Below are 22,274 nucleotides of genomic sequence, written 5' to 3'. Positions count from 1 at the left end.
TTATATTTTACGGAGGAACAAATAAAAAAAGAAGAGAATGTCTGTAATCGTCATCATTCCGTGGAAAACATTTATTCCAAGATCAACACAACGTGCGTGCCTCACATTTCCTCATAACCTTATCAAGTTCTGAGGAAACTAAACTAAAAACTCGAGTCAGCGCCCAGGAATATTTTTTTTTATGTTTTTCTTTCAAGCCAGGTTTAGGGTTAATAACTGATGATCAGATCTCAAAGACGGCTGCTTTAGCTATTTAAATATAACGTAGCACAACATTTAACTCATTTCATTTTCATCACTTTTCATTTTATTTTATAAACATTAGAAGCTCATGACAGATAAAAATGTGGGTATATAAGGAACCTTTTTTGAGTTGTGGTTGAGCCGGTAGATCAGGACTATCCACTGTTGCACAAATTAAATAGCATCTGCAGTGGAGCATAATAACCCCAGCTGAAGACCAGACTGCTTATGCAACTCTTTCCCCATTTTTTAAGGAAGCTGGTGAAGTGTCTGGAGTCTGAGAAGGGGAATGCACAGGAAGGCCTGTTATAGGTATTATTATCACTCCACACCTGTTTCTTTTGGACTGCCACATATTCTGGGTGTCATTCCAGTTGCAGGTTGAATATAACAGGACCTCACATTGTCCGTTTTATTTCTTCTTTTTTTCAGGAATCAGTCACCTGTGTTGTGTCAGTGCTGATCCCTGTCAGCTGGCTAAAGCCTCACACTGAGAAACTGGGAGACGTTTCACTGTTTTAATCTGTTTCTTCACGTCGTCTTCCATGTCTTCGTCCTCTGAACTCTCCTCGCTTTCACAGAGCTGGTTGCCATTTGTTTTGGTGCTCTTCCCGTTTTCTACTCTTCCGTTATTTGTTGATGCTTTCTTAGTGACGCTGACCTCGCTGTCGTCATCCTCATCTTCTTCACCAGAGCAATTTGAATCATCACCGTCACCCCTGTCATCTCGGCTTTCCTCACCGCTGCCCTTTCCCTTCTCCTTGTCAATCATAAAGAAAGGTTGGTTCTGTGTAAGAGGAGTGGTATCCATTTCTTCATCTTGGCCCATGCTAGACAAGAAATAATCGAAATAATTTAATTAAAATTAAATGAACAACTATGACATAAGTAGACACATATAAAAGGGTTTAAAAGGATAACTCCCTCATCATTAACCATCACCCTGCACGATGATTATTCAAGGTGGTGAGTCACAATACCCAATTTTAGGTCAATGACAGCAGGATAAAAAAACGTCTTTACCATCCAGATATATGGCAAAAACATGTAGAGTAGTTTTGTATCGTATCAGTTTCACCTGCTGTTGCACACAGAAATTCCAAAGTCAAAGCTTTTTATCAGGAAATAGACATATGAAAATGCTGGGTTGAAGGTTTCCTCTTACTGGAAATACATCTGACAGAAACAAATGCACATTCTTTGTGTTGTGCTTAACGCTTTACCAAGATTGATTATGGCACGTTTGACATATCGCAAAGTCTACCTTGTTACTGAGTGGGAAAAAAAAACAGGGTAAGGGCAGCGTAAGATGAATCTCACCTGGATGATGCTCCAGTCACTCTCATCTTCTGCCACATATAGTTGAGGAACATGGATGCCTGCAACAAATGTCCGATCCTCTGCATGTGTCTCTCTGTGGGAAAGAGATGAGAAATAAACCGTACAGTTATCTGACTTCTGCACAATGATTTCAGTTTTACATATACACTTTGCTCCTCGTATGCCTCATATGGTTACAGAAGGGGTGTTGTTTAATATTTTTAGTAACCCTGGACTGACCTGTATATGGGATGAGTCCCTCCAGGTGTGTTCGGGCACCCTGATACTGCAGTAACTCCTCGGGCGGCAGGTGTGTGAGGAGCACCTGGAGGACGGCCTGGGCATCCAGGCAGTTTCTGGCGTTGGTGTTCCACACCACACAGTAGCGTAAGAGCGACTCTGAATGTGAGAGAAGTCATAATGGGGTTGAATGTGGTGCCGCCGGTCGAGGTGGGTGCCATGTTTAACAGTTAGTGATTATCTCTACTAAGACGCCCGGCAGCTCTTCTGGTTCATTGTTAAAATACTAAGGGACGTTACATTCAAAGGGGACTTTCTACAGATGTTGGAAGAAAAAACTTTTTGGAAGAAATTAGACCAGTTTAAACCAGTTTTCCTTTGAAGAGATTAATGTGAATGATTTACACTGTGGAAGATGTTTTTATTTCTGTTTTCCATTGTTAGAAATGTTTAGAGACTTAGTTGACCTGTTACCTTTCTGATCCAGTCGAAGTTTCAGTATTGTCTTCTCTAGCAGCTCATGACTGTCCTCCCCCTGACGAATCGCTAAAAGAGCAACAAAGAATAAAGAACAAAGTAAAAGGGGATTAGTGTCAAGTTCTAATAGTGGATGAGTTTATTGTTTATTTATAATTTAACAACACGTCTGCTTTAAGCAAGTACACAGTAGTTTATCTGGTATGTAACAGGACTATTATATCATTATTAACAATCTGTGTTTTTTCCTAGAAAGCTCTTTGTCTTGTGTGTAGTCTTCAATCGTGTTTCTACTGAAGGGTAACAGATATTCACTTCAGAAATGTCAGTGCCATTGTGTGTTTGCGTGCTTTTAGGATGATGAAGTGAGACACTGGAAACTAGGTGGAAGCTTGAATAAATGAGAGAGTAGCCGTCAAAAGTAAGAGATGACAGATTGACAAGACAGCAGCTTATCAAGGTAACTACAGGTGAAAAGATGGAGGACAAAGACACACTGATGACACGAGGACCTAATGATTCATAAAGGAGACTCTAGAAGAGAGAGACAATGTGGGACAAAAATAGTTATTCCACGTAATTATAATAATCAGTTAAGATCAGTGAGTGGAACAGAGCTGAGGTAAAATTACCTTTGATAACAGTGAGCACAGTGTGAGGCTGATCGAGTGAGATGGCAAGGCCAAGAGCCTTCAGATATTTCTTCTCGTGGAGCAGGTTGGACAACTCCTGCTGCCTTCAGACACAACACACACACAAACACACACACACGCAGAAATGTTCATACTTAGACATGGATCAAGTGCGTATTTAAAACTGTCTGAAAGCCATCGCGTCTAACAGAATGCCAAAGTGCACTCTCCTGCACATGTCCAAACACAGTCAAGGCCCAGGTTTGATCTGTGACTGAATGATTCCTCCAGGACCTCTGGGCGATGACATGACTGTGTTTACACAGATGGGGGAGGAAGCATGGATTTCTCCAATCTGAAAGAGAAATCTGTGTGCAGCTTACTTTAGTATCTGATCCTCCTGTTTGGCCTGCTCTTCTGCCAGCTCCACTTCAGTGACGTCCTAGAGATGGAGAGAAGGCAACATTTCCTGTCATAATCCGGTGGATCTCTGCAGTTTTTCTTTTCCCAATTCAGATTCAATGCTCAAATAAGATAATAAATGACTGTAAATTCCATTTACAGCTACTCTTGCTGTCATATTCGCCTATACTCTGTGATTTATTTCCCAGAATGAAACTTACCAACATTCAAAGAATTGTTGGACAAGAGACAAAAAGTTAGACAAAAAAATTTTTTAATTTACTTTCTAAATCTGACAATTATTAACTTTGTTAGGTTACCAAAGTTTCCAAACCACACTTACCGCCCACACTGTGATGTTGGAGTCTGCTGACCCAGTCACCATCTTGTCATCTTTGCGGCTGGCATGGAGACCCCACACTTTGTCCTGGTGGGCGTCCAGTGTCTTCACACACTCATTGGTCTTTATGGTCCAAAGCTTTACCAAACCGTCTGAGCCACTGTGGGCAGAGCATTAGAAAAATTACAACTCACTGGTTTTTGAGACCTTATATAACTAAGCTGGATAAAACAAGGCATGTGCAAATGGTATAGAGACAGAAGGTTACCTGGTGAGCAGCTGAGTGCCTCGGCTCACAAAGATGACCTTTAAAACGGATGCATCATGTCCCTCAAACGTCTAAACAAAGTCATAAAAAACAGAACGATCACATCACTTCAAGCTCACAACTAAGAGCACCTGAAACAAAATGTAAAGCTTAAAATTACTAACAACTAACAACACTGCTGTGACATTTCAAGCACATCAACTAAATTCAAAATCCTAAAATTTTTTTAGGATATATTGATAGTGTCTATCTTATCTTGGCATAATTACTTTGGTACAACCCCAAAAAAGGGCATCACTATGTAATACAGTCTGTTAAAAATATAACACTGATAAGAAAATGAAAATGAAATGTCATCAAGCATCAACAACACTGTGTGCACACCTTCAGACAGCTGAAGTCTTGCAGACTCCACAGCTTAGTCGTGCCGTCTGCAGAGGACGTGGCCAGCACCTGGTCCACGGGAGAGAAACATACAGCCCAGATGCCGCGACGGTGGCCCCGGAACACCCCCAACAAGCCCAGGTTCCCCTCACCCGCCAGTGACCAGAGCTTGGCTGTGCGGTCCTGGGAGCCTGAGGCCAGCAATTTGTCATTGGGTGACACTGCAACACTGTTAACATCCTGGAGCCATAACAATAGAGTTAGATGAGGAAATGTGATATAACTGTCAATCATTAGAAAGAAATAGAAAGGGAACAATGTGTGGGAATGAAGGGGAGCAATTTGTTGCCTCACTGGCCGTGATTGATAGCTTAAACTATGTTTAGTGCTGCATTGAAATTTACTTTTCATTTTAAACTGATTCACAGGTGAATCAGTGGTGAGTGTTCCTGCACTTCCTTATGAGAACAGTGGTCCTTTCATAAAACTGTTTACAAAGTGATCAATGGAGACTGACTCACCTGCATGCATGCATGTATGTGTGTGTGTGTGTGTGTCATTTTCTTATTGCTGTCAGATAAATATTTATTTAGACACACTGTCAACTTCTGTTGCGGTCTGCAGCTGGAAAACATGCAGCTTTTTCCATGATATGATTGCGTGAATTCTGAAGTTTTTTAATGAGTGAAATAAAATAATGATTGATTAATGGCTTATGTGGACAGGTGTCTTTTATACAGGTAATGAACTGAGATTAGTAGCACTCCAGAGCCAGAAGTATTGCTGATTGATGGGGGATCAGATACTTATTTCACTTATGTATTTCACAATGCAAATCATTATATATACAAGATTTTGTTTCTTTTGCGATTACATTACTCTTCAGCTCATATTTGCCGTTGTTTAACGCAGACCTTACATTCCACTACAACAGGATAAACAGCAATTTGTTGGGTTAGTGCTGCAGGGTCAGCAAGGTTGAATGTGTGAAACTGCCTGAAGCAACAAGCAAAGATAAGATACTGATAGATGATTGACAGCTGAATGTGAATGTGTGTCGTTAGAGGTCTGAAACCATTCATCACACTGACTTTATGATTCCTCAGAGAACTAGCAAAGGACAATTTTCACAACACGCGTCCTCCTGGTCTTAACAGAATATTTTATGGAGTACCTTATCATGTGCCTTCTCTGTGGTGCGGGCGGTGAGCTGATGTATGTCTGTCCCTGTCGGAGACAAATCTGCTGGCAGATCCCACACCTTCACAGTACAGTCCTGACTGCCAGACACTATGAAAGATGCTTTAATCCTGGACACAAACACAAAGATAGAGAATCAGCAGGGTCACACGCATTCACAAAGATGTAACATCCACCAACAAAGTCTTTATCTGTGTTTGTACATGTGATTAAAAAACACATGAAGCTTCAGGAATGTGCAGTGTTACCTGGAGCATGTGATAGAGCCCACGGCATTAGTGTGGCTGGAGCCCTGTGCCACACATCGCACCTGACCACTGTCACTGTCCATGTGCCACACGCGCACTGACTTGTCCTAAAAACACACGCACAACATACAAATGTTATGTTTTCCATAAATAAATGATGCCACTTCTTAAATATGAGCCAAGCAATGCTTGGGCCAAATCCAGACTTATTTCTTTCTTTATTCCTCTGTGTGCTCACCTTCGCACAGCTTGCAAAGACAGCGCCTTTCTTAAACACATCCAATGAGAGGACGGTGTCTATGGAGACAAAAAATAGTAGATAAGAATCAGAATAGCTGCTCATCAACACTGTAACAACACTGACAACCATGAGAAAGCCGTGTGCCTCGGATACACAACATTCTGCTTTCTGATCATTACCGATGTGATTGTGCATGAATAACTGTAGTAAGATTTTTATTTCTTGTTAACAACAAATTTACCCCAGTTTTTAGAAACCACAGTAAATGTAGCGAAAAATAGACGCTTTTCCCTTCATTAAAAGTTATTCCGGGTCATGGTGACTGTTTGAGTTGAAATGTTTACATCATAGATGACTAAATGGCAGCACTCAGCAGTCAACATTATGCCCTCTGAATTACATGTACTACTAGGTGTTTTGGCATGTAGATGGATCAACGTCATTATGTCGCCATCTGCTGGTGACTCACCTGTATGTCCGTACAGGATCTGGCAGCTGTTGGTAAGCAGCTCAAACACCTTCAGCTGGCAGCTGTTGGTGGCCACTACGATGTGGCTATCGGCTTTCCCAAGAAACTTCACATCAAGCACCTCGTCATTGTAACCCACAAACTGCGAGAATGTGGACAGGATGCACATAAGAATTTCATATATTTATAGTGTAAATGACTTAATAAACAACTGAGTTGTACTATTATGTAATAAATCTGTACTGGGTCTAAGTATTTAACATACTATACTTGTGTTCACAGAACTTACCTGCTGCTGTGTAGTGAGTCCTGGCAGCTGGTAGAGCAGTATGTTGTGTTCTGCTGTTACTGTCGCCAGTCTGGAGGCTGTGGGCAGGTGAAGCAGGTATGTTATACCATGAGGGTCATCGTCCTTCTCTTCCTCCCCCTCAGACGCAGGGGTGACGGCAGAGTTGTGGTTCTGGGTGTACACACAACGTGCCGTGCTGGCCTCCCACACTCTCAGTACACCTACACGAAGAAGGAGAGAAGAAATTAGTTGAAGAAGGATTTAGTGAAGCTTTAAAGATACTCTCTGGAGTCGAGGTGGTGGCAGTGCAAATTACAAACCTTTGCTGCCAGCTGTAATAAAATGCAAGTCTTTGCTTGTCACTCCAATCTGAGAGAAGTCCTTCTTCTCAGGTAGCAGCACAACACCTTCCACAGCCTGGAAACACAACACAGAATTATAAAGCTGCAGCATTTGTCCCACTCAAATAGTGCAAAAAACATGTTATTTTATCATTTGCTAATCAAAAAAGACAAAAAAATCTGAATATTGTCTTACCTCATAGACAGGTACAGTCCTCTTGGCTTTCCGATTCTTCAGGTCCCACACTGTACAGATCTTATCTCTGCCAGAACTATAAACAAAGATCATCACACTATTACAGGCAAGAAGAACGCTGCTTGAAAAATCTTAAATACTGTAAAAATCAGACCAAGTGCTGCGTGGCTGGGTGCACATTTCAGTACCTGATCATGGTGTCACCGTCAGAGCTGAAGCTGAGGGAGGTGACAGCGCTGTAATGGCTCTGCAGCACACACACACACTGACTGGACCGCAGGTCCCATAGACGAATACCACAGTCCAGAGAGGAGGAGAAGAGCTGCAGGCGGTTGATATCTGGATGGAACTGGACCAAGCTGCAAACAGCAGTAGTTAGAAAATCAGTGGCTTCCACTTAAACTTGAAATCTGTAACTTGTAAAATCAGTGTTCCAATTTCCCATGTTTTTCCTGTGTTATGATACCACTACTACTAAAAACAATTACTAGTAACTGATTTGATTTAACTCCATAAAGATTTTATTGCTAATCAAAAATGAACCTATTTTGTTAATGTTTATGTCATTTTAGCACCTTTGTCCCTCAGTAAGGTTGTCTATTCAAGAATGACTGGCTTACATTAGCCTATTATTGTGTTAATAAGCTTCTGGAGACATAAATTCTAAAAATAAGCTCTGTGTTGTTTCTAATTCACAGATATTTTAACTTACTGTACAACACCAGACGACCCTTTCAGGTTGTGAGTGCAGTACTGCTTCACCACATCCCAAAGTTTAATGGTGCCATCGCATCCACCTGCAGGACAAGATGAGGAGAAACTGGCTGTGTAACACCAATCACCCAGCAAAAGAATCCTCATGAGAAATAACGGATCATGTTAAATAACCTGTGGCTAGGAGCGTAGAGGTGCAGTCGAAGGTCATACTGGCTACAGGAACAGTGTGAATGGCCTTCCAGGAGCGAGTGCACTGAGCTTGCCTCCAGTCCCATTGTTTCAGCAGCAGAGCCCTGCTGGCTGTTACCAGAAGCTGTGAAGAGAAAGAGACCAGAAACATAACAAATATAGGATATATAGCCTGTATGCTGATGTTAGAAAATATTGGATGATCTTCCCTCTGAGTTTACAGACTGAAGTCTCAGGGATATAATCTAAAGTGTATACTTACTTCATCATCACAGCTGAGAGCGAATGATGTGATGTCTTCTTGATCATCCTGCAAGCAAAAACACAGACATACATGTTGTTGTTTAGTTAACATTAAGAGAAAATACATGTTAAATTACATGCAGATATTAACGTGTCATTTTGCTACTGTACGTCAAACAATTCTAATTAATCAGCCTCAGCCTCTCTAAAACCACAAACATCTAAGTATACAAAAATTTACAAGTAAGAAATGTACACCTTTGAGATAATAAGGATGTTATTAGAATTTTACAACTCTGGTATCCAGCAGTAAGCACCCATTCTGGACTTACATGTTCTACACTGTGGATGATCTTTCCTGTGCTGATCTCCAAAACATTGACACGAGATCCACAAGTGCAAAAGATGTATTTCTCATCTTTGCTGATCTGGAAAACAAGAGAGACTGGTTAAAGGGGAAGTCAGACCGATTTACTGTGTATCAGGATTATGCCTGGGAAAGCTGGGAAAGCCCAAATTGAATTTCTGAGACATCTTACATGACAAAAGCATCAGAAACAAAACAAAAGTCAGTCAATTTACTGTAGTCAGCCACTCTCGTCCACCAGCTTTATAGCAGAGCAATAATAATTCACTGGATTTACAGCGTAATGCTCATTGATTTTAACATCATGCACGCTTAAAATACAAAACAGAGAGCAGTGAACCCACCTGTACTTTTCCTCCTTTGTAAAACGGCTCAATCTTGCTGGAAGCAGCATAACTGCAGAGGATGACAGAGATATGACGGTAAACCACAGCAAGTTTATGTGACACTTAGCTTAGCTTGTGTTAGCCACATTGCAATGTTTGCAGCCTGGACGTGTCATGTGATAATAAAAAACTTACTTTGTTTTGAATTGAAGGTTGGTATTTGCCATCTTGCCAACGAGAAAATCCAAAGCTTAAATATTAAATAGCTACAGCGATGTAAATTACTTGTAAATGTCTCACTTCACACGCTGGCTACAGTCAACACAGCCATCCCGCATGTTGATACCCGAGTCGCAGACATTAGACGTCATCTGAGCGCACGGAGCTGTGATTGGTCAGAAGACTTCAGCACGAAGCTCGTCAAAAACCCGCTTCGTTGTTGACATAAATAGATAGAAATCAATACATTACCACATATAAACGTAAAATTTGTAGTTTATGGGTATTCAATATTTCACAAGTAAAATTTATAAATGTTATGGATTCATTAATGTGTTTTAATAACCCCTAAATATCATCTAAGAGTCAGGACAATGAACTCAGCTCGCTCAAAAGTCTCTGTTTGACCTGTGGAGGCTGCGCTCTGGTGCTGGAACAGCAGGGAAAAGACGCGCTCCATAACGACTCCCCATTGTCTCCCTTCGTTTATATCATTTACTGTTTTCATTTGTCGGCGCATAGGCGTACACAAAGAAACATACGGACCCTCCTTCATGTTTTGTCAGGAATGTTCATGTGTGTGTTGCATTGATAACGCGGGTGTGTGTTCACTGTGTGTGTCGAGAGACAGAATCGATATGGAGTAAACCAGCGCCGGTGAGGGATGGAAACACGGTGAGGACTGGAGATTATCATGGTGAGTAGACAACAGCTGATGTTTACTTATTTATTCTGTGTTTAATTTTTCACTTTTATTAGCTTTATTAGCTCTACTACAGATGTTGTGTCGTTATATGACAACTGATGACAAATTAATGCGACACTGCTGTCAGAATATTTTTCGTGAACTCTAACACTTGCCTTCCACTTGTATGGATATCAGAGTTTTTATTATATCTGAATTAACTCAAATGTAATATATATTATAAACATGTTTTTAAACTTATGTAGGCCCCTGTACGCATGATATAAGTAGTTTATTTCATGCTTTATCTTTCTGGGGGAATAGAAATGTTGCACCTGTTTGCAATCATGTGATCAGTCATATGACTTTCCAGAACAATTCTTTGTTGTTGTCTGTTGTCTTTATGTTGAAAATACTGGGGACAGGCTGTAACAGCTGTGGAGAAAATATTCACATATTAATTCATAAAGGGTCATAATTTCCTCAACTGCCTCATTATTTAAATATAATGTAATTGTATTAATATTACAATTTATTTATTACATTGACATTACATTATGAGGTCTTTAACCTATAATATTTCCCTGAAGAACATATAGTCATCCACAATGATAACACAAAATAAAGTAATGTTTATGTTCCCCCATCCAGGCAGACCCAGAGGTCTCAACACAGAGTGGGGGCTATGATGTTGAGCTGTTTGTGGACCCTCCAGATTACGATGTGATCTGCACAATATGTCAGGGAGTCCTCAGATGTCCAGTAAGAGCTGCGTGCCACCACATCTTCTGCAAGAAATGCATCTTGCAATGGCTGAAGAGGTACCAAACACAACATGGATCAATAACACTGAACAAGAACATTATTAAATTGTGCTGCACATGATTGGTAGTCCTCACCGAAGAACATGACTAACTATTTCTATCCTCTACAGGCAGGAAACCTGTCCCTGCTGCAGAAACCCTGTTAAAACAAGCTTGATCTTTGTCATGTTCAAGTTGAGCAAATCTATTGGACGCATGAAGATCAAGGTAGGAAATTGAAATGAGATTTAAAGTTATCAGGGATGAAAGTTCAGGGAAAATACTGTAACAGTCATTGTAGTAAATGAGTAGCTTCGTTTGGGGAAAAATGGAGAGCAAAACCAAAATAATAATAACATGGCCTAAAAAGTGGCACTATCTATTCTTGAAGGCTTGGGGAGGGGGTCTGTAAAGGGGCCCACTCTAGATTTCTGCTCAGTGTGTGTATCTGATCTTGTGAAAGGACTCACAGGGCATATTCATCTTATAATCCTCAGTGTAAGCATATCACTACAGTTCTTAAAATATCTGTAGAGAGATATAACTTTAACTTTATTTTCCTTATCATTTAATATACCTATTATTTTCCAACTAATTAATAATGTTAATCAGTGAAAAACAATAAAGCAGCACATTTTAACACTGAAAAACTGGAACAAACTTCACACATATTGAAAACACATTGTAAAATTACTCAAGTAGATAATAGTCAATATTATTTTAATTCTCCACAACATTTATTTTATAGCTTATCTTACTAGTTTATAGATTAATAAAGTACATAGGCTACAAAAGAAAGCATACAGTAAAATTGAATCTCTGTCATCAGCTTATAAAATGTACAGTGACAATATTTCAATAATAGACCTTCGTATAATACACAGTTTAATACTGACAGATGCCACTTTGGAACATTTTGGAACTTTTCTTATGATACTTTAAATACATTTTCTTCTGCTTCCAATAATGATAATGGTACTAATAAAACACTTGCTTGTGTGTTATTATCAGTCCAGGACCTTGATTTGTATTATTTAAACATTAATGTAAGTATTTTCAGTATTGATAATTTAACTTCACTTAAGTCAACAAACAATTCTTAGAGTTGAGAAGGATTTTCTCTCATTCTACAGGAATATGTGAACCATGTCATATCTATGCACTACTTTATTTCTCTTACAGTGTAAGAATGAGATCCGTGGTTGTACAGAGACCTTCCCCCTTTCAGAGCAGTACTGCCACAGTATGAGCTGTCTGTATGAGCTCATCCCCTGTCCATACCAAGGCTGTCGAGCACAGCTCCTCCGAAGAGACCTGGACACACACGCACGCCACTGTGAACACTGGCGCCAGCCCTGCCATATGGGCTGCGGGACGATACTCTCCCACCGCACCCAGGCTCAACACAACTGCTACAAGCAGCTGAGGCAGGAGTACGAAGCCAGACAGAGGAACCACAGGGCCATCGCCACTGCCCTGCAAAGGAAGATGAGGAGGATGCAGAGCACCATGGCCCACATGAAGAGGCAGATAGGGTTGATCTGTGAGAGCCTGGAGGTGATGGATGATCTCAATGAGGTGGAGGAGGAGGACCTTGGAGAGAGCAGCGGCAGCTCTAGTGGGACTCCGAGTAGCAACATCAGTAACTGCTGAGGGACGTGTAATTTTCTGCTGCTGGTTAGCTGTGTATAATATCTGCATGTGTTACTTTCATTGAGGATGCGTGTTTTTGGATAAGTAGGTAGAGACGTGATTCAAATGAGTTTCTGCTGTATTTACATCCATTTTGTAATAAAGCATTTAACATTATGCTGTGATGAAACCTGACCCTGATCTTCATTTAGGGTTGGAATGATGACTGAATCTTTGATGACAACATTGATCATGATGGTGATGAGCACATCAGTGCATTGTCCAACAACAAAAAAAAAAGTATAAAATAAAAAATTAAATAAATATAAATAAAGATAAACATTTTAATAAAATAGATAAAGAAACTTTAGTCTCCAAATTCTTAAACGAGTACAGGTCATGTTTGGAATAATGTGCCACTAGGGGGCAGTGTGTATTTTCTCTCGGAGGAAATATCGCGATAACACGTCTAATAAAACTCGGCGGAACTTGTCTTAGTTCTTCTTCCTGTTATAACGATCACGTAAGTTGAATGTGGATTTTTTTCCTCCCATCTAAATCCTTTATTATCTCACGCATCGCGCCGACAAATACATTAATTTTGTCTTTATAATAACATCTGACGATGTTATTTAAAACACGTCACGTATTGATTGAAACAGTGAAGCGAAATTCGTGGTATTTATACATTTTGAGTGGAGCTTCTCAGCTTTGAATATGGCGGCGATGCTCGGGTTTGAGATGCATCATTAAAACGTCGGTACCCTCGTGGGTTACAGGTTCACAGAAATATTAATTTGTCTGTTTTCTTCTGCAGCAAATGGCGGACGACGCCGGTGGTAGAGGAGGTTTTCGCGGAGGTTTTGGCGCCGGTGGCCGCGGTCGGGGCCGTGGACGCGGCAGAGGCCGTGGTAGGGGCCGTGGTGCCCGGGGTGGCAAGTCCGAGGACAAGGAAGTAGGTTTCAGAATGAAAACATTATTTTAATCATGCGTTTTACACTGTTATCTATGTGTGGTGCTAGCAGTAACTCACCATGTGCCTACTTCTGTTAGTGGGTGCCAGTCACCAAGCTGGGCCGTCTGGTAAAGGACATGAAGATCAAGTCCCTGGAGGAGATCTACCTGTACTCTCTGCCCATCAAGGTAAGCACCAAGTGAGGATGTTACTCATTCATGCATTGAAGGTCTCTGAATTGTTTTACTGATGTAACCCTCCGCTGATAGATTGACCATCTGTTCTTTTTTTTCTGCAGGAGTCTGAGATCATCGACTTCTTCCTGGGTTCTGGTCTGAAAGATGAGGTGCTGAAGATCATGCCTGTGCAGAAGCAGACCAGGGCCGGTCAGCGCACCAGGTTCAAGGTGAGGTTTATTAGCTCTGCGTAGTCGTCGTCTTAATCTAGATCTAGAGTTAAAGTGAAGTCTGAATCTTATGCTGTGGGCTTCTGTTGTTGTTTACAGGCCTTTGTTGCCATTGGTGACTACAACGGTCATGTGGGTCTGGGTGTAAAGTGCTCCAAAGAGGTGGCCACAGCCATCCGTGGGGCCATCATCCTTGCAAAGCTGTCAATCGTCCCTGTCAGGAGAGGTTATTGGGGTAATAAGATTGGCAAGCCCCACACCGTGCCCTGCAAAGTGACTGGCCGCTGTGGCTCTGTTCTTGTGCGTCTCATCCCTGCCCCTCGTGGTACCGGCATCGTGTCTGCCCCTGTGCCCAAGAAGCTACTCATGATGGCTGGTATTGATGACTGCTACACATCGGCCAGGGGCTGCACCGCCACCCTCGGCAACTTCGGTAAGGTTCCTCTGATGAATGGGTTCCTCATGTGTTTGCTGAATTTTCTCCTCGCTCTGCTCAGCTTCACCTCTGCAGTGGTGTAGTTGTCGTTATCAGGAGAAAAAGGAACGAGTATTGTAATGCACGGCAGAAAGACTGATGTGGTGGTCTCCTCTGTTCCCCTTTTCAATGCTCAACAATTAAACATAACTTTTTTTACTTTTGTGCTTGAGCTTTGATGAGCATATTAAAGTTTCATTTTTAATTCTCCTCAGCTAAGGCCACCTTTGATGCCATCTCCAAGACCTACAGCTACCTGACCCCTGACCTATGGAAGGAGACTGTGTTCACAAAGTCTCCCTATCAGGTCAGTATACAGCACAGACTATGCAGATGTGTATGATGTAAACTTTTAGGTATTAATGGTCTTTCTTTTTGCCTTTATTTTAGGAGTTCACTGACCATCTGGCTAAGACTCACACCAGGGTGTCTGTGCAGAGGGGACAGGCTGTTCAGGCAGCTACCTCCTAAACCTTTTTGTACAGAAGTCGTTTAATAAACGTTCTGAAACACCATGTAATGTCTATTGTTTTGTGTTGCTTGTTCATAAAGGATCTCTGTGGAAAAAAACAAACGGCTAACATGGATAATGCATCATCTATGTGTATGTTAATTCAATAGGATGACTGAAATATGTGAGGTTTAATTCATAAATTTAAAAATTATAACTGCACTGATTTGTATTGTGCATAACAGTTGAAAAATCCACCTGCAACAAAGATTTAATAGTTGCATTACATAGAGGAAATCCGATGATGCAATTTTGGGTAGCCTCTTTACTGATGTTGGCAGAACTTGGAAAGTTTCTTGAATATACTTATGGTTAGACATCACAACAAATGCACTACAGATGTGAGTTGATTACAAAGAGGATGCAAAGGCAAAGCAATTTATCACAATTTTTATTTTACAGTTATTACACAAGACATTGAGAACTTATTCTGCAGCCTGGGCCTGAGCTGCCATCATTCGTTCTTTTTGCTTCATTAGACATTTCCTCCCGCTGGCATAAGCTCCCAGATCTCCATCTGCAAAACAAATGGCAGCCAAGTAATTATGTGAAAATACATATGATGTATTTAATTATCTATACAAATATTTTCATTACTGAGTTACAAGTAAAATGCACAACAGCGTAACATTCACATTTTCTTTTCAGTATCTTCAAACAGCACAGTACTTACAGCGTGATTGGAAGTTCTTGGTCACCTCGTTGAACAGTTGTATTTCTTTGGCACAGTTCTGCAGATAACTGTGTCCCTCCCTCTGATGACAGGCCCTCATGCGCTCCTGGACCACCTTCACAATCTCCTGGTCCACTTTACTGAGGAGGGAAGACAATAACACTGTAGTCTCTTCTTTACAGAAAACTAAATTTACTTTATTACAAGAGGGCAGTGAGAATGCTCACATGCTTGGAGTTGACAGATCTAATACTCAAAGTGAGGGCTTGACCCACAGTCAAGGTGATGTAGCTCACCTTACAGGCAGATGGACATCTACTTTTATTCTCATAATAGGAAATCTAGTTTTCCCATGTTTGCCTCATAAATCTCATAAAAACAGAATAATGAAAAAAAAGTATTGATTTCTGCTTCATATCGTGAGGTTAGAATTTGGCATAAATATAAACATGAACCCATCCTGCCTTGTATCAATGGTTTAGGCTGGAGATGTCATTGTGTGGGGGGTATTTTCTTTGCACACTTTAAGCCAATTAGGGCCAACCAAAAATCATTTGTTTACCACAGTCTACTTGATTATTGTTGCTGAGTGTGTCCACCTCTTTATGAGACTCCACTATAATAGTTTAGTGTACCATCTGTCTATTTTAAAGTCATCCACAATCTGTGCAACACTTACTAATCTCTCCTCCACTGCATCTCTGCCTCATAGTAGCAGACATAGTCTCCCTGCTGGCACTCAGTCAGGTCGGGAACACGGCGGAACTTCTGGTGGTAGTACACAAACCTGTTTTTAGACCGAATACTGTCCACAGCATCTGGAAGAAGAAAGAAACACAACCCCGAACACAATTAAACCTAAACAGGGCCATGCTGGTTGTGCTGTGACTTGATAGCTCTAAGCATGACGCTAGCTAGCACACTTACCAATGCTAACTACGATGACAGCTAACTGTAATGCATAGTGTCAAATACAGAGTCCCGTAATTGATTAGATGTAATATTCTACTAATTACCAGCCTGTATTTAATTGCTCAAATGCCTAAATGCATATAGGTTTGTCTATACAGCACCCTCTGCTCCTACTAGTGGTGTTGTTGTGCTAGCCTGTTAGCGTTAGCTCCGTTAGCTTAAGTTACCTCTAAATTTGGTGACAGGCAGATCCACGGAATAATAGAAGAGTTTGGACAAGATCAGCGTCGGGTTTGGCAGTGCTGATAGTTTGTCCACAACCGGAGTTTTCTGAGGAGGCTCGGGATAGGCGTCCTTTTCATAGTCTGTAGGCATTTTGCTTTATTTTGTCCAAGATTAAAAATCCTACAGTTCGACCTCGACAGCTCTCCTTTCGAGGTAGCGCATGCGCAGAACACATAGTATAATGGCGAAATAGAGGTCATCAAATGCAAACTTTAATCTCATTCGTGTATTCTTTATGTTGGATTATTTAATAATTCTTATTATATACAAACATCATACTGAACAGGGATGCTCGCATAAGCCAATAATTAGTACTTGTTTAAAAACATGAAGGTCAAAGGGTAAAGGTCACAGGTGGAACTGTTGTACTTTTAAAAGGCAGCAGGTGGTGGTGCAGCCAACAAATAACTTCTTCAAACTAATTATGGAAGAATTGACCAGTTATTAGGATTGACTAGGGTTTAAGACAAATAGGTTATAGGAGAGTCAGTCAACCAACTATAAATATACACAAATGTTGACATAGAGAGACAAGAAGAAGTATAACAAAGTGCAAAATGATGGGCTTATATACAGAAAGACACAAAATGACCAGAAAGAGACACAAAACAACCAGACTACATTAATCACAGAGTGCAGCAAAAATGCAACAAACCCAAATCTTGAATTTTTACTGATGTGCCTCTGCAGTACTCTGCAGTACTTATTACACCAATGCAAGAAACCCTGTAATGTGACCTGCTTTATTTACGCTTTAAAAATGTAGATATTTTAAACCATGATGATATGTAATACTTCTTGCCTTTAATTCTTTTATTTGTGTCCACGTCTATGGGAAAACACCATAAGTACTCAGTGATACTAATTATTATTACACCTAACGCAGCTCAGTCACTAAATATGGCACACACACACACACACACACACACACACACACACACACACACACACACACACACACACACACATCATAAAGGAAAAGAGTAATGATTCAGCAACCAAACGTAGCTCTACACTAGGTACAATATAATATTTCTGCTCCATAAAATAAGAGGAAAATGTGTCAGTCCTGAAACACTTCAGGTGATCTTTGGCCACATGACAATGAAAACGTTCTTCTCCTGTTCTCTCTCCTTTCTTGGTTATGTGGTTCCTGTCCACTGGGCTTCCCCACCACTAAGACCCCGGACTATACCCTCTTCCCTCCTCTCATCTTCTCCTGTCATAGCTTGGCAGAGATTGCCTTGTTTGAAAGGGAATACGACTACTGGACTAGGCCAAAAACCAAATTAGACACCTTTGCACTGTGTATCATCTTATGTATGACTCTTGCATCAGGATTGGTTTCTCTCTCTTTCTATCCCTCGACTGGACAGTGTGCGGACATGGTCAGTGCTCCTTGTGCTTTTAGTCCTTCTCTGCTATAAAGGATACAACAATGTGCAGTTTTGTCTGTTTTTGTCCTGTACATACGATCATGTTTGTGTGAAATACAAGTTTATTGGTCATCTGGGTTTACTTTATAAGGCGAAATGAATTGTTTTAGAAATGTATCTTGTTATGGCTGCTTCTGAGGAGACGTAGTCAGATGACTACTGAGTCATATTTATTATTTCGTCTGGATTTCTGAACCACATTAAATGCGACGCAGAAGTCAACACATAAAACACAAACACATGGCCTGGCTGAAGATTATAGGACTTTACTTCATGATATCCTTTGATGTCCTGTCTTATAATATTAATACTTTTAGATACAATAATGACAAATGATTTGAACAGCTGAATGTTTTGAAGAATCTGTTGAAGAATAACACACGACAATTGTACCAAATTTTTCTTACTCTGTCTATCCTGTATATGTGCAGTATGTCATGACATGTGTGTATAATCTACTAGAAAAATTACCAGGGTAGTATTGTAAAAACGCTGTATGTTTAAATTCCCCGTTACATTTGCATTAACAAGAGTTTTGTGTTACTAACTATTGATGCTATATGAATTTTGTCTTTATTAGTCTCATCGCAAATTCCATGCACCCCGACATGGACACATGGGGTTCCTGCCCCACAGGCGCAGTAAGAAGCACAGGGGGAGGGTGCGTACATGGCCCAAAGATGATCCCAGCCAACCTATCCACCTAACTGCCTTCCTCGGATACAAAGCTGGCATGACCCACACCCTCAGGGAAGTGCACCGCGTTGGCCTCAGTATGTAGCAGGAGTTTTTGCAGTTTGGATGCTTGGAAGGCTTGATACAAAATATTTATTTTCTTATATTTGCTTAATATCTTGGTAAGAAAGAGTTTGAAAACATCTCCAGACTGTTCATATTCAATTAAGTGGTTTTAAATTGATGACACAAACCTGAACAATTTAATTTAAAGCTTGCATGAGCACTGAATAAGGGTTAAATCAAATAAGCATGTTTGTGATATTCAGGTGTGAAATTCTCTTCTGCAGCACTTTCCAAAGGTCTGCTGTGCTGTTTGGATGATGTTCCTAAACTTGTCAGTTCAGCTTTTCCTACACTAGCTTGGTGGGGTTCAGATCTGGTGTTTGAGCTGCCCAAGCCATAACTAAGAGTATTTCAACCTTCCTCTCCAAATAATTCTGACAGACCCAGGAAGAATGCTTGGGGTCATTGTCTTGCTGCAAAGTGTCCCCCCCCCAAAAAAAAAAATCTCCAATCAGTGGAAATGGCACACCTCTTCAGTATGGAGAGCTACCTATGCTAGTATCCCCATATTGTCTAGTTTTTTTTTCTTGGAAACTCTACCATGAGGTCAGATGACCTGAGTCTCCTCTGCATTTTGTCTACCTCGTTATATTTAATGATGCAGCCAATTCAGGGGTAGTGAGGCATCTGTTTGATGATCAACTTGAGATAATCCACATTTGAACTTATGAAAAAAAGAAAAACAAGTTATGAAGCCTGCAGGTTTAACACAAACTGGGCGGGAAGGGTAGTTGTTCTGTAAAGAGTAATATTTGCAGTATTATATTGGTTCCCTGCTGATTACACAGTTACAGATGAATAAGGAAAATGCTTTCTGTGTTTTGGCATTTATTTGTTTTTACATTTCACAGTTAACATCCAACAATGTCTTGGTGTTTCCAAACTTTTTCTTGCTAGTGTCAGGTGAGGTATAAAACATTTTTATTACAGGAGGATTAGAACATATACTGTACTGACATTTTTGTTATATGGTCAGGTCTTCCTCAGCATAACATCTATGCTTCAAATTTGATATTTTCTATTTTCTATCAATTTTTCTTTGCTTAAAATATTTCAGCAGATGGATGTTTTTCATGTTTCTCCCACAGAGCAATCTAAACGAGAAGAGGTGGAGGCAGTTACCATTATTGAAACTCCCCCTGTCATTGTGGTGGGAGTCGTGGGATACATTCAAACAGTCCGTGGATTACGTTCCCTTAAAACCATCTTTGCCGAGCATCTCAGTGACGAGTGCAAGCGCAGATTCTATAAAAACTGGTGTGTGTGGGTGATTGTACATAGCTTGATAACATACCTGTTGTCTCTGGTTTTAAACTTTAAAAACTAAACCCAACTTTTTGGGGTTTTAGGTACAAGAGCAAGAAGAAGGCCTTCACCAAGTACAGTAAGAAGTGGCAAGATGAGACAGGAAAGAAACAGGTGGACAAAGAGTTTCTTCTGATGAAGAAGTACTGTTCAGTCATCAGGGTTATTGTTCACTCCCAGGTGGGCCACAAGCAACACTCCCTAATCCGCATTAATCAACAGCGTTTCACCACTTCCCCTTCTCTTGAAATGTCCCTTGCAAAAGAGCAGAGATGTCAGACTTATCCACCTGACCACAAGTAACAGAAAGCTGCCACATCCCAAAATCTCTCGGCTGCCAAGAACCAAACAACTCTGGTCACGACACTCTGTCCATGAGGAGCACTTAAGAGTCCTGTTTCAAATAACAGTTTAAAAATAAGTTTCAGGTCATAGCTAGCACCAGTCTTTCAGGCTTTGGCTTCGTGAACAGGAAATAATCAAAATGTTGTTTTAAATGTCAAGGATCTGGCAAGTCCTATGTATTGTTATCACGCTGAATATTTAATTCTAATTATAAATAGATAGGGATGAGGACATTTTATAACATACTAAGTTTTCTTTTCTGTCTTTTTAGTAATGCAGGCAACCTTTCAGTCCATAGGTCAGATTTTAGTTTTCTGTTTCCAGATGAGATTGCTGCCCATAAACCAGAAAAAAGCCCACATCATGGAGATTCAGCTAAATGGGGGTAGCATCTCAGACAAGGTGGACTGGGCAAAGGAGCACCTGGAGCAGGCTGTGCCCGTCTCTGCTGTTTTCTACCAGGATGAGATGATTGACGTCATTGGTGTCACCAAGGGTCACGGTTTCAAAGGTAGAAAACACGCTGCTAGTTGTGCCGATCCAAAAACTTGGAAAATGTACACATTTTTTGCTCTTTCGGCTGATAGGTGTGACAAGTCGCTGGCATGCAAAGAAACTCCCCCGGAAAACTCATAAGGGGTTGAGGAAGGTGGCCTGCATTGGAGCCTGGCATCCAGCCCGTGTGGGCTTCACTATTGCACGTGCTGGTCAGAAGGGATACCACCACCGTACTGAGGTCAACAAGAAGGTCAGATCATAATTAAGCGGTTATGAGTATCATAAATACTTATAAGCAATATTATCTTAGGTTAGAGTTTCTTCGTGAACTCACTTGTGCTTTCAGATCTATCGTATTGGAAGAGGTGTTCACATCCAGGATGGAAAGGTGATCCGAAACAATGCCTCCACTAATTATGACACCAGCCAGAAGACTATTACCCCCATGGTATGTCTAGAGTTGTCGGACACAATAATACAATAATATGCAACAAAACTAATTAATTTCTGTAAATTCTGATAATTTAATTAACACCTTTATGACGTGATTATGTTGCTTCAGTGCCAGTCCTCCTTTTTATTCCCTTTCTTTATCCTTATGTACTGTTGTGTTGGTGTTTCCCTTGTAGGGAGGCTTTCCCCGCTATGGTGAAGTGAATAATGACTTTGTCATGGTGAAAGGCTGTGTGGTTGGGGCTAAGAAACGTGTTCTCACCCTCAGAAAGGTAAAGTGTGATCACAAAAGTGCAATTTGAGATATCTATTATACTTCATCCAATCGTCTTGGCCAACACGTACAATTTGTGCCTTCTCTTCTCAGTCTTTGCTCGTGCACACTTCTCGCAAGTCCAAGGAGGCCATTGAGCTCAAATTCATTGATACCACTTCTAAATTTGGTCACGGCCGCTTCCAGACTGCCCAGGAGAAGAGGGCATTTATGGTGAGTGTAAGAGCAATCTGGTGCACGCTGAATATCACGAAGTGAGGAGAAGAATGGTTTATTTAATTAGACGAGTAAAGCCACTATTTGCACAGTTGTGCTCCAGAATGAAACAATTTTAACCTCCGTCTGCTGTTTTACCTGCAGGGCCCACTGAAGAAGGATGCCCAGAAGACACTGCCACAACCTCAGCCAGAGGAAGACTGAAAAAATGAATTATATTCTCAAAATATAAAAAACGCTGAGTTCTAAATGCATTGC

At 40.7% G+C, this 22,274-nt stretch overlaps 5 protein-coding genes across 5 annotated transcripts; 3 read left to right on the top strand and 2 right to left on the bottom strand.

Annotated features, from left to right (window-relative positions):
• Positions 1 to 44: 44 nt before the first annotated feature.
• Positions 45 to 9,510, bottom strand: tbl3 (transducin beta like 3). Its single transcript, XM_026359715.1, has 23 exons — positions 9,328 to 9,510; positions 9,151 to 9,202; positions 8,772 to 8,867; positions 8,459 to 8,506; positions 8,179 to 8,320; positions 8,003 to 8,087; positions 7,479 to 7,649; positions 7,291 to 7,366; positions 7,074 to 7,170; positions 6,754 to 6,974; positions 6,465 to 6,606; positions 5,993 to 6,051; positions 5,755 to 5,861; positions 5,481 to 5,616; positions 4,307 to 4,546; positions 3,923 to 3,993; positions 3,658 to 3,814; positions 3,296 to 3,354; positions 2,913 to 3,016; positions 2,278 to 2,349; positions 1,804 to 1,962; positions 1,564 to 1,657; positions 45 to 1,073 (listed from the first exon to the last, which is right to left on the bottom strand). Exons 1-23 carry the CDS (start codon positions 9,357 to 9,359, stop codon positions 713 to 715), a joined length of 2,781 nt encoding a protein of 926 aa, XP_026215500.1. The 5' UTR covers positions 9,360 to 9,510; the 3' UTR covers positions 45 to 712.
• A 442-nt stretch (positions 9,511 to 9,952) lies between these two features.
• rnf151 (ring finger protein 151) lies at positions 9,953 to 12,661 on the top strand. Its single transcript, XM_026359705.1, has 4 exons — positions 9,953 to 10,048; positions 10,688 to 10,857; positions 10,971 to 11,067; positions 12,022 to 12,661. Exons 1-4 carry the CDS (start codon positions 10,046 to 10,048, stop codon positions 12,490 to 12,492), a joined length of 741 nt encoding a protein of 246 aa, XP_026215490.1. The 5' UTR covers positions 9,953 to 10,045; the 3' UTR covers positions 12,493 to 12,661.
• Positions 12,662 to 12,966: 305 nt separating this feature from the next.
• Positions 12,967 to 14,822, top strand: rps2 (ribosomal protein S2). Its single transcript, XM_026358980.1, has 7 exons — positions 12,967 to 12,994; positions 13,289 to 13,426; positions 13,525 to 13,614; positions 13,725 to 13,832; positions 13,932 to 14,265; positions 14,523 to 14,614; positions 14,698 to 14,822. Exons 2-7 carry the CDS (start codon positions 13,292 to 13,294, stop codon positions 14,776 to 14,778), a joined length of 840 nt encoding a protein of 279 aa, XP_026214765.1. The 5' UTR covers positions 12,967 to 12,994; positions 13,289 to 13,291; the 3' UTR covers positions 14,779 to 14,822.
• A 371-nt stretch (positions 14,823 to 15,193) lies between these two features.
• ndufb10 (NADH:ubiquinone oxidoreductase subunit B10) lies at positions 15,194 to 16,850 on the bottom strand. Its single transcript, XM_026375382.1, has 4 exons — positions 16,631 to 16,850; positions 16,171 to 16,309; positions 15,492 to 15,631; positions 15,194 to 15,335 (listed from the first exon to the last, which is right to left on the bottom strand). The coding sequence occupies exons 1-4, from the start codon at positions 16,776 to 16,778 to the stop codon at positions 15,244 to 15,246; spliced, it is 519 nt and encodes a 172-aa protein (XP_026231167.1). The 5' UTR covers positions 16,779 to 16,850; the 3' UTR covers positions 15,194 to 15,243.
• A 1,160-nt stretch (positions 16,851 to 18,010) lies between these two features.
• Positions 18,011 to 22,270, top strand: LOC113155582 (60S ribosomal protein L3-like). Its single transcript, XM_026350317.1, has 10 exons — positions 18,011 to 18,076; positions 18,705 to 18,897; positions 20,014 to 20,182; positions 20,275 to 20,410; positions 20,900 to 21,086; positions 21,163 to 21,323; positions 21,420 to 21,521; positions 21,703 to 21,798; positions 21,894 to 22,013; positions 22,161 to 22,270. Exons 1-10 carry the CDS (start codon positions 18,011 to 18,013, stop codon positions 22,218 to 22,220), a joined length of 1,290 nt encoding a protein of 429 aa, XP_026206102.1. The 3' UTR covers positions 22,221 to 22,270.
• The last annotated feature ends 4 nt before the right edge of the window (positions 22,271 to 22,274 follow it).

This window comes from Anabas testudineus, chromosome 8 (assembly GCF_900324465.2).
Source record: "Anabas testudineus chromosome 8, fAnaTes1.2, whole genome shotgun sequence".
In the NCBI taxonomy this organism is placed as follows: domain Eukaryota; kingdom Metazoa; phylum Chordata; class Actinopteri; order Anabantiformes; family Anabantidae; genus Anabas; species Anabas testudineus.
Note: the sequence above shows the minus strand (reverse complement) of the source record. Positions and strands in the feature narration are given on the sequence as shown.

Excerpts from the sequence above, each read along its gene's own strand:
- tbl3 (XM_026359715.1), bottom strand. The coding sequence starts at position 9,359 with ATGGCAAATACCAACCTTCAATTCAAAACAAA. Across the intron at positions 8,321-8,458 it reads CTCTCAGCTGTGATGATGAA|CTTCTGGTAACAGCCAGCAG; the intron begins GTAAGTATACAC and ends TTCTCTTCACAG. Across the intron at positions 6,975-7,073 it reads TATTACAGCTGGCAGCAAAG|GTGTACTGAGAGTGTGGGAG; the intron begins GTTTGTAATTTG and ends TTCTTCGTGTAG.
- ndufb10 (XM_026375382.1), bottom strand. The coding sequence starts at position 16,778 with ATGCCTACAGACTATGAAAAGGACGCCTATCCCGAGCCTCCTCAGAAA. Across the intron at positions 15,632-16,170 it reads ATGCAGTGGAGGAGAGATTA|TAAAGTGGACCAGGAGATTG; the intron begins GTAAGTGTTGCA and ends TTCCCTCCTCAG. Across the intron at positions 15,336-15,491 it reads CAAGAACTTCCAATCACGCT|ATGGAGATCTGGGAGCTTAT; the intron begins GTAAGTACTGTG and ends TTTGTTTTGCAG.
- rnf151 (XM_026359705.1), top strand. Across the intron at positions 10,858-10,970 it reads ATCTTGCAATGGCTGAAGAG|GCAGGAAACCTGTCCCTGCT; the intron begins GTACCAAACACA and ends TATCCTCTACAG. Across the intron at positions 11,068-12,021 it reads TTGGACGCATGAAGATCAAG|TGTAAGAATGAGATCCGTGG; the intron begins GTAGGAAATTGA and ends TTTCTCTTACAG.
- rps2 (XM_026358980.1), top strand. The coding sequence starts at position 13,292 with ATGGCGGACGACGCCGGTGGTAGAGGAGGTTTTCGCGGAGGTTTTGGC. Across the intron at positions 13,427-13,524 it reads GCAAGTCCGAGGACAAGGAA|TGGGTGCCAGTCACCAAGCT; the intron begins GTAGGTTTCAGA and ends TACTTCTGTTAG. Across the intron at positions 13,833-13,931 it reads GTCAGCGCACCAGGTTCAAG|GCCTTTGTTGCCATTGGTGA; the intron begins GTGAGGTTTATT and ends TGTTGTTTACAG.
- LOC113155582 (XM_026350317.1), top strand. The coding sequence starts at position 18,011 with ATGACTCTTGCATCAGGATTGGTTTCTCTCTCTTTCTATCCCTCGACT. Across the intron at positions 20,411-20,899 it reads GGGTTATTGTTCACTCCCAG|ATGAGATTGCTGCCCATAAA; the intron begins GTGGGCCACAAG and ends TTCTGTTTCCAG. Across the intron at positions 22,014-22,160 it reads AGGAGAAGAGGGCATTTATG|GGCCCACTGAAGAAGGATGC; the intron begins GTGAGTGTAAGA and ends TTTTACCTGCAG.